Source organism: Triticum urartu, chromosome 6A, assembly GCF_056163025.1.
Source record: "Triticum urartu cultivar PI428250 chromosome 6A, HENAU_Tu73, whole genome shotgun sequence".
NCBI classification, from domain to species: domain Eukaryota; kingdom Viridiplantae; phylum Streptophyta; class Magnoliopsida; order Poales; family Poaceae; genus Triticum; species Triticum urartu.
In genome coordinates this window covers 591,406,555-591,415,812 of record NC_141878.1, presented here as the reverse complement: position 1 = coordinate 591,415,812, position 9,258 = coordinate 591,406,555, and the positions used below count along the sequence as shown (strand labels likewise).

General features: G+C 43.9%; 1 protein-coding gene and 1 pseudogene across 4 annotated transcripts; both read right to left on the bottom strand.

Moving 5' to 3' along the window:
• Positions 1 to 637: 637 nt before the first annotated feature.
• Positions 638 to 2,675, bottom strand: LOC147966814 (protein FAR1-RELATED SEQUENCE 5-like; annotated as a pseudogene).
• Positions 2,676 to 4,984: 2,309 nt separating this feature from the next.
• LOC147966813 (receptor-like protein EIX2) lies at positions 4,985 to 8,524 on the bottom strand. Of its 4 annotated transcripts, XM_087527393.1 has the most exons (4): positions 8,214 to 8,506; positions 7,895 to 8,153; positions 6,949 to 7,597; positions 4,985 to 6,648 (listed from the first exon to the last, which is right to left on the bottom strand). In XM_087527393.1, the coding sequence occupies exons 1-4, from the start codon at positions 8,504 to 8,506 to the stop codon at positions 4,985 to 4,987; spliced, it is 2,865 nt and encodes a 954-aa protein (XP_087383519.1). The 4 variants fall into 4 exon arrangements, with proteins under 4 accessions (XP_087383519.1, XP_087383520.1, XP_087383518.1 ...); XM_087527394.1 differs by lacking the exons at positions 6,949 to 7,597; positions 7,895 to 8,153 and having other exon boundaries at positions 4,985 to 6,543; positions 8,437 to 8,524; XM_087527392.1 differs by having other exon boundaries at positions 4,985 to 7,492; positions 7,802 to 8,506.
• Between the last annotated feature and the right edge of the window lie 734 nt (positions 8,525 to 9,258).

Below are 9,258 nucleotides of genomic sequence, written 5' to 3'. Positions count from 1 at the left end.
TTCTCGCGAATATACGATTTGGGGTTTTAAAATACTCCGATGATATATGATGACGATATCTCAGAGGCGAGCGCCGCCCGCGCCGCATGTTTGCCGCTACATGGCGCACGTGGGCCGCGTCATCTGCCAGCGGGCGCGCGCCACGCGTCGCCCCAGGGTTGGCCGTTGCCGGCACCGAGGCTAATTCTACCTCGTCCCGCGTGCGCCCCTCTGCGCCCGAGGGCGGTGTCAGCCTCGGGATCGCCCCCGCGGCTCCTACTGGCGGCTGTGCAGCGCCTCGGGATCGCGCCCGCGGCGCCTACTGGCGGCTGTGCAGCGCCTCGGGATCGCCGTCCGCGGCGCCTACTGGCGCCTGTTAACGTTATTTTTTTTAAATTAAAGCAACCGGCGGCTGTGCAGCGCCTCTGATCGCCCAACATGCATGATTTATTCACAAAATTATATATTTATACGAATATATATATATATATAATATATATATCATGTTAAATTTGTATAACGCATATCATATTATAACGTACAATTTGTATGTCGCATATCATATTAAGAACAACGAGTATAGTGCCAACAAATATGACATAAGTAAACACCAATTACAAGTCTCCCGTATCAATGTAACGAAACAAATATGTAAATACTATTCTTTAAGACAACCAAATAAATCGTCAACTGTAATCAGAAGTTGTTCTTTTTATTCAAACATTTCTTTACTATGATCATTATGCCATGTTCGTGCATAGAAAAGATTGTAATATACGTCAAAATTTTGTAAAGTATTAACTAAACAATAAAAGAATATTAATGAAATGGTGTGCACATACTTTGGATTCTGAGCACAATTGTTTTTGAAATGACCTTTTCCTCTGCATAAACCGCATAGACGTACAGGTTTCTCATCAAAACCTCTGGGCCTACCGTTTGTAGTCACGACAGGTTCCTTACCACGGCCTTTGTTATTCTGCCCTTTCGGTGCTCCTTTCGTATTGATTTTTTCTGGATCACCAACAAAAACATGATTTTGATTCGGCACAAAAGCATCATCATGTGCAACTGTATGCTGTCTCACATAATCTTCCTCCTGAACATCCTTATTTGCTATCACATCCTCTAGAGCAGCCTTCAGTTTATCAAATAGAAATGGTTTATGACATGCCGCATGATTTGCTTTCGCAGACAAAATAGTCAACTCACTGTACTTAGTTCTCTCCTCAGTACCTGCCCATCCCCATGCGAAGAGATCGCTAGTGCGTTTCACGGGCAGTCCACCTCTAGCATTCTTGCTGAATCTTCGGAGCACTAAGCACCTAGGTAAGTCCTGCACGTTCAACCTGGCTAAAACATAAAGAACATGCTTGCATGGAAGACCTTTCCGTTTCATACTATCACAACTGTACTTCACTGTTTCTTCTGAATTACTAGGTGTATAGTCCACTTTGAATCTCAGTTGCCTGTTATTTTTCCATGCCACTATGAATCTCCTACTGACGGCTCCACTCAGTCTATCTATGATCTCAAGATCCGCTGCCTTCTTCATTTCTTTCTGCAAGAGGTAAAAGTTCACCGCAGTGAAGTCACGGGCATCGGCTTTTTCAATGCATTTGAAGTCATCGAGTACTGCTACAGGAAGTGTCTGTGTGGACAGGCAGACGTCGTGTGACTCGTTCTCACGGAGTCGAACAATGTAGTTCTCATAATGCACAACCATATCAACAATTGTCATGCCAGAGTCAAGATGCATATGAAGGCAAGAGTTCAGACTCTCGCTCCTCTGGTTACTCCGCATACCAAGGAAGAACCCACCGGTGAGATATGACGCAGCCCAAAGCCTTTTCTTCCGGTACATCCTACGCAGCCATGTTTCAGTTTTCTCCGACTCCCATTTAGCTCTAAAAGCTGCCCATTTCGCCTCAAACTCATCATGTGTAGTGGCATAATAAATAAGAGACCTGAACTCCTTAAGGGACTTGTGGTGGAGGTGTTTCTGCATGTTTTTCTCAATATGCCACGAACAAAGTCGATGCCACACGTCAGTAAGGACCTTCCTGATGGCCCTTATCATGCTGCGTCTCCGTCAGTAATTACAGACCTCGGCTTCTTCTGACAATGAGCTCTTAAGAAGGTTTGCAACACCTAAACGTATGTATCCTCTGTCTCATCTGACACAACTGCACAACCGAACACAGTGGTGCAACGATGATTGTTTAGACCAAGAAAAGGTATGAATGGCATTCCGTACCTATTCATCTTGTAAGTGCTGTCGAAGACGATTACATCACCAAAGTCAAGGTAATCCCGACGTGACTGAGAATCACACCAGAACATGTTCTTCAGCTTTCCTTCTACGTCAACAGTGTGCTCAAAGAAAAAGTCTGGATCCCTTGTCTTTCTCGTCATCATGATACCAATTGCAGTGTCCGCATCACCCTTTGCTAGCAACTTCATTTTCTCCCTATAACACATGTTATAAAGCTTCCTCCTCCCGAAACCAGCCAGTGCATATGATCCATACCTACTAACAAAGTTGTCATAAATCCAATGTTTTTTGAGCCCAGCACCTGCCATTGCTAAGATCTCGAGATTCTGGTATTCCTTTATCTGATTATGAGATCGAAGATATATAGCTTCATCTGGTCTAGCAAGAGTGTGACTATGATCATCGCTGAAACTGCTGACATACCAAATGGAGCGCTCTCTGTCAACCTTCACAGTTAGATGGGCCTCACAATAGCACCGAGTCACCGCTCTCAGCCTGCGCTTCTTCCCTTCCATGGTACAAAACTTGGCCTATCGTTTCCCAGACCTTGAACATAGAAACCTCCTCAACCGCCTACGTGCATCGATACCCTTACTATATTTCAAGTTGTCCCTCCTAATGCTGAAGCCTCGCTTTTTCGCATAGTCGTTATAGAAATCATATGCCTCCTCGTCTATCCTGAATGTCGTGGACATCACCGTCCAATGCCTGTCCAGTGATTCTTGTTGGTATTCATCGTACCCAGTATCAAAATTGCACACATCACCATCGGCATCATCATCGTTTTCGCACGCGTCACCATCCTCTTCCTGAATAAAAATACAAACAATGGTATATGTCAGTAAGTAGTTGTATAAGGACTATCATATGTATTCACTTTCCACTACTTACTTTGCTCGAGCTGTCATTATAAGATGCATCGATGTCGTTTTCGTCATTGGCATCATCGAAAAAATTCTACTGATAGTACCCTTTCACTTCCATCTGCACAAATTGTAGATATGATATGTAAGACTTGATGCGTATTTAATTTCACTTTAAAATAACCTGCATAATTCTAAACCTACATGGCTTCGCTTTAAGCATATGAATCATCTACATCCATATCCTCATTGACATTATCCCCTCCTATCTGTTCACAGTCGAACATGTTATTGTCATCGCGGATGCTTGTATTTAATATGGTTGAGAACATGCAGACCACTTACATTGCCACTGTAAGACTCATCCAAACTCATATAATTTTCGCCGTCATGTTCGTCTTCATCCAATGACAATGATCCGTCCTCGCTACCGCCATCATCACCGTCATATCCTATTTCAGCCTCAATCTATACACGTTCATATATAATCAAATATCCATTCAAACATCACGTAACATCTTTTCAATTAAAATCCGTTCTTAAATTACTATGACAGCGCCTCGCGTACCTCGTTGCCTTCGTCAGACATGAGGCGGTTGTCGCCGGATACGAGCTGCCGGCGGCGGAGGCGTCTGCCCGACCGAGGCGGTTGTCAGCGTAGCGCACAATGCGTACGTTTTTTTTCGCCGGCCAGGTACTGCCGGAGATGGCGGCGGCGGCGGCGCGAGAGGAGGCGGGTGAGGCGTCTTGAAGATAGGGTTCGCCGATCGTTTTTTTAATCACTCGGGCGTACGCAGCGGACGCGGGCGGGCGTGCATGCGGGACGTGGGCGCCTACGGGCGCCCGTGCATGCGGACGTGGGCGCGTACGGGCGGCCGTACGCGATAGCGCCGTACGGCGACCCGGGGGCGCCTACGGCGGGCAGGTATTTTTATACAGCGTGCGAAAATGACCGCCCCTACCCTTTATACGTTTTAGGGGGGGGGGGGGTTGTACCGTAGACCACCTTGATAGGCAATTAGTTTTCCTATCTCTTTTTAGCCAGTCGGTTGTGGCATCCTTCTTTTGGCTAGTTGGTGTTTCTAGCCTTTTTGGTTCTGTGTGAGCCTTTTTTTTCTATTTTCACTTTTGGAGACTTTGAGACCTTGTTGGAACCTTTTGTTTGGTTAATAAGATGGTTGTATGCATCATGCTGATGCAGAGGCCGGGGAGCCCCCCCCTTTTTGAAAAAATACCCCAAATTACATCTCTGGCATGAAAGAGACTGTAGAAATTATATAGCTTCTTGGGCATCCTGTAACCCCAACGACGCAGGCGTGGCCATGATCAAAGGGCTCCAGGGTCACCTGCTCCGAGGCCTTGAACTGGTCGGCCCTGAGCTTCTCCACTTCGCTGGGCATGGTTGAGTTGAGTAAAAAATGTCTGCTCAAATGGCAGCTTCGGATTAGCATGAATAAGTCTTCTATATCTTACAAACAAAGCTTTCTACCTCTTGCCTATTGAATCTTGATATATCTTCTATACCTTACAAACAAGTCTGTTCACATACTGACCAACTGTTGTCATTTTTTGCTATGCCAATGAATTATTACTCTTTGGGAATGTACAACGCAAACTGAAGAACATGAAAAAGGCAGAGTACCCATATGGGGCTGTATCTTTCTCCATGCAGTGCACAGCGAAGAGCGAAGAATGGCTGCCTTCATCTTAAATAATCCACAGACATACACACTTCATTTGTTACAGTACAAACATACAAATACCAGTACATCAGTACAATACCTTTAGAGTTACAAATAGAGATATGGGGCGAACATACAAATAATATTTAGATACAAACAATTCGCTTGTCATGGAGTTGGGCACTTCATGGTGCACCGTCTTGAGTTTTGTCCATCATGTGAGCCCACCATACAGCCACTTGCACATAAACCATGTCGTACATCATATCAACAATCTGGAAGAAGGCAGCCCTCCATGTTCTCTTCATCAACATGGTGCAGAAAACTGTCCACAGACCCACCACAAATCCAATGCTCATGGCAAGATAAACACATGGCATATGATCTATATCTTCGAGGCCACTTTGCTCTTCATCATGTGTTGAGCAGTTCCTGCCGACAGGATCTCCACAAAGACCAGGGTTACCGATGTAGATATACATCTGGTTATCAAGAGCCTGTAGCTGTTGTCCGGATGGTATTGCACCGGACAGATTGTTGTATGACAAGTTCAAGTGGCTCAAATAAGTTAAAGCTGACAAACTTGATGGTATTGCACCAGAAAACTCATTGTAGGATAAGTCAAGTGACTCCAACCGCTCTAAATCACCAACTTGGTTTGGGATTGTTCCAATAAACTGATTATTTGACAAGTTCAGATTGGTAAGTCCAATGAGTAGAGTTATCTCTTCTGGAATCTGTCCTGCCAAACTATTACTTGACAAATCAAGAATTACCAGTAGCTTGTAGATTGCAAAGGTGTAGTCACGCTTTTGATCCTTCATGATTACTGGGATGCTCTCTTCATGAAAATAATCATTCGCGCCAGGCAACACTACTGCCATCATTGCGTTCAAGTTTGACAAAGACCATGGTATGCTTCCTGACATGTTGTTGTGTGCTATGTCCAAATAGTGAAGATGGCGAAGGGAAGTGAAGCTCTTAGGAATATGACCACTGAACATATTTGATCTCACTCTTAATATTTTCAACTGTGGGGTTTTTTCTGGCAACCATTCTGGCAATCCTCCAAATAACCTATTGTAAGAAAGGTCAAGGAACATCAATTGCGATGACCTTGGAAGAAATTTAGGGAATTGACCAGTCAGATTGTTGTTATTTAGGGCTAAGCTGAACAAGTCCCAACCAAGTTGACTTGTAGAGTTTGCATCAGATTCCTCCCAACACTGCATAATATCTCCTTCTAAATGGTTTCCTGATAGGTCCAACATATACAGAGAAGTCAATTGGAATATAGACGACGGGATGGTGCCTGTTAATTGATTATTTGCAAGCATCATGTCTTCGAGTGCGGGAGCATTTAGCTCTGATGGCAATGACCCGGATAAAGAGTTTGAAGATAGGTCCAGTCGGCTTATATTTATAGGCAACTGTGGAACTTGACCTGTCAACTTATTGGACCCGAGATGTATATAGTCAGCTGACATGTGTTGTAGATTTGCTGGTAATGAGCCACGCAATTTGTTTCCTGATGCTTGCAAGGTTGAAGCTCGAGAAAATGTTACCCAAAACCAATCAGGAATAACATCATCCAGCTTTGCATCACTGAGAACAAGAACATCAATATCAGATTGCCATTTCAGCCACTCTGGAAAAATAGGTCCCAGTTGGCATGATCGGAATTTTGCAACCTTCAATCTAAATGCTGGAACCCATTTTTGGTTGATAGCTGATCTCAGAGGGTTGTACGACAAATCCAAATACTCTAAATTCAATAGGCCTGCAAAATGCTCCTCCACAAGCACACTATTTAATTTATTATGGCTGAGGTCCAAAAACTTTAAATTACCTAAACTTGCAAACTGTTCTTTCAAGAGCACACCACTGAATTTATTGTAGCTGAGGTCCAATTTCTTTAAGTTGCCTAGACTTGCAAAAAATTCTTTGAAGAGCACACCACTGAAGTTATTGTGGCTGAGGTCTAAAAGTTCTAATTTCCCTAAATTTGCAAATTGTTCTTTCAAGAGCACACCGCTGAAGTTATTGTGGCTGAGGTCCAAAAGCTCCAATTTCCCTAAATTTGCAAATTGTTCTTTCAAGAGCACACCGCCGAAGTTAGTGTTCCTGAGGTTCAGCTTTTTCAAATTACTCAGTACTCCAACTCCTACAGGTAGAGGGCCAGTCAACATGTTTTTAAATGCTTGAAGAACACTGAGATTGGTCATGTTACCAATCCAACTAGGTAGATTCCCTGTGATATTTGCATACTCCACAGAAAATTCTTGCAATGTATTCCATGAACACTTTGGCAATCGCTCCATGAGCTCCCCTATGTTTGAATCTAAGATGTTATGGCCGAACCTCATTATTTCCAAATTGCATAAATTTTCCAATTTTTCTGGTATCAAACCCACAAGATCGTTCCAACTAAAGTCTATGACTTGAAGGGACGTCATGTTTGCCAAATCACTAGGAATGGATCCTTCCCAGCCGGAACTGAAGAGGTAAAGCTCCTTAAGGCCTGTGAGATTCCAAAACCATGCGTGGTTGAGTGAAGTATGGAAGGTGTTATCAGACATATCAAGGACTTCAAGATGTGTGAGATTGGAAAGTGATACACTAGCAAACATGGTACTATTTAGTCCACACTCGGACATGCGAAGCACTTTAAGAGAAGGAAGCATGTTAACCCTCTGAAACCAATTCCTCGTAGAACTAAGATCCACATCACTCATGTCAAGATGTCTCAACAAAGAGAGACGTGGCAACCATGCAAGATCCACTTTGTAAGAATTATCCTCATAAAAATAATATTTCCTAGTGACATCAAGATATTGCAGCTTTGAGAGATTTCCAAATTGGGAAGGTATTCTGAAGGTGTTATAGGACATATCAAGGACCTCGAGATGTGTGAGGTTGGAAATTGATATACTAGCAGACACGGTACCATTGAGTCCACAGTCGGACAAGCGAAGCATTTTAAGAGAAGGAAGCATATTAACTCTCTGAAACCAATCCCTCGCAGAACCAAGATCCACATAACTCATGTCAAGATGTTTCAACAAATAGAGACGTTGCAACCATGCAAGATCCACTATGTAATGCCTATTCCAATAATCATAATAATTCCAACTGACATCAAGATATTGCAACTTTGAGAGATTGCCAAGTTGGGAAGGTATTCTCCCACCGAATCCTGCCGACGAGAGGTTGAGATACCTTAGGTTATAGAGGGAAGCCAAGAACACGGGGATGCTTGTGCCGTTGAAGTCATTCCAGCTTAGATCAAGATACCTCAGGTGTTGTAAACTAGCCAAAGAAGAGCTCATCTCGCCTGCCGACAAGCTCAATGATCTGTTCCTGTTTGGGTAGTTGTAGTCGCTATAGCCGTCGATGTAGCCGCGGAGGTTGTACATGTAATAGCCCATGTCGTTCATGTCGATGTTGCGGAGGTTGAGCTTGATGAGATGGCCGGTTCTGTTGCTGCACCGAACTCCCTTCCATTGGCAACAATCCTCACCCTGCCATGACGAGAGACGGCCAGCAGGGTCCAAGAGGCTTGCCTTGAAGGACAGAAGCGCATCTCGCTCACTGCTGATGCAGGCTCCAGACCCACTCACTTGGCCATGGGAAGTGGATGCTGCTTGTGAGATCAATAGACAAAGCAGTAGTGCACCTCCTGGGATGAGCAGCACAAGCTTAGCCATATTGGTCGGAAATGGCAGATGGAAAGGAGAATGGACAGACACAGAGCAGCTTATCTCTATTCCGGTTCCACCACAACCGCAGTATAGGATTAGTTATGGTCTAAAAGCCACGTCTTGGTCTTGCCATGCATATTTTTCTACACTCAAGTTGTGGCTAGAATTTGTTGATTCGGACAGCCTACCATGCACAGCACGGCAGAAGCTGGAGCTATAATCAGTGTCCAATATTTGCTCAATAACACACATTGTATGTCAGGTCACACGTCTAGCATTAAGGTCCAGAGAGTTTGTTTACCGTTGGAAACCCCTATCTCTACCTGAAATACACAAGTTTAGATTAATATAAATACAAGGACTCATGGCTCTCACCTCTCAGTACTCCGCAATCGGCAAAAATAATCGAAAGGGCAGTTTCAGAAAAATCACCAGGATTTGTCAAGTTGGCCAATGACCGACCACTCCTATTGTATGGTCTTTGTCATGTTGTACGCATACTTCTTCAATACTGATTTTTTTTGCGGGGACTCTAATACTGCAGTTAACCATGTGCGAAAACCTATAACGACCATGCAGAGCAATTGAACAAGCGTTGATTAACATGCGTTGATTGTGTATAATAGCCCTCTCATGGTTTCTCAAATGAATTAGCACAAGCTCTATGAAGGATCAAGACAGTTTCTCCCAAGTTCACGGGCAAAAGCTGGACCAGCAAAGCACTGCGAGAAGGGAACAAGAGTGCAACAATGAAGTAC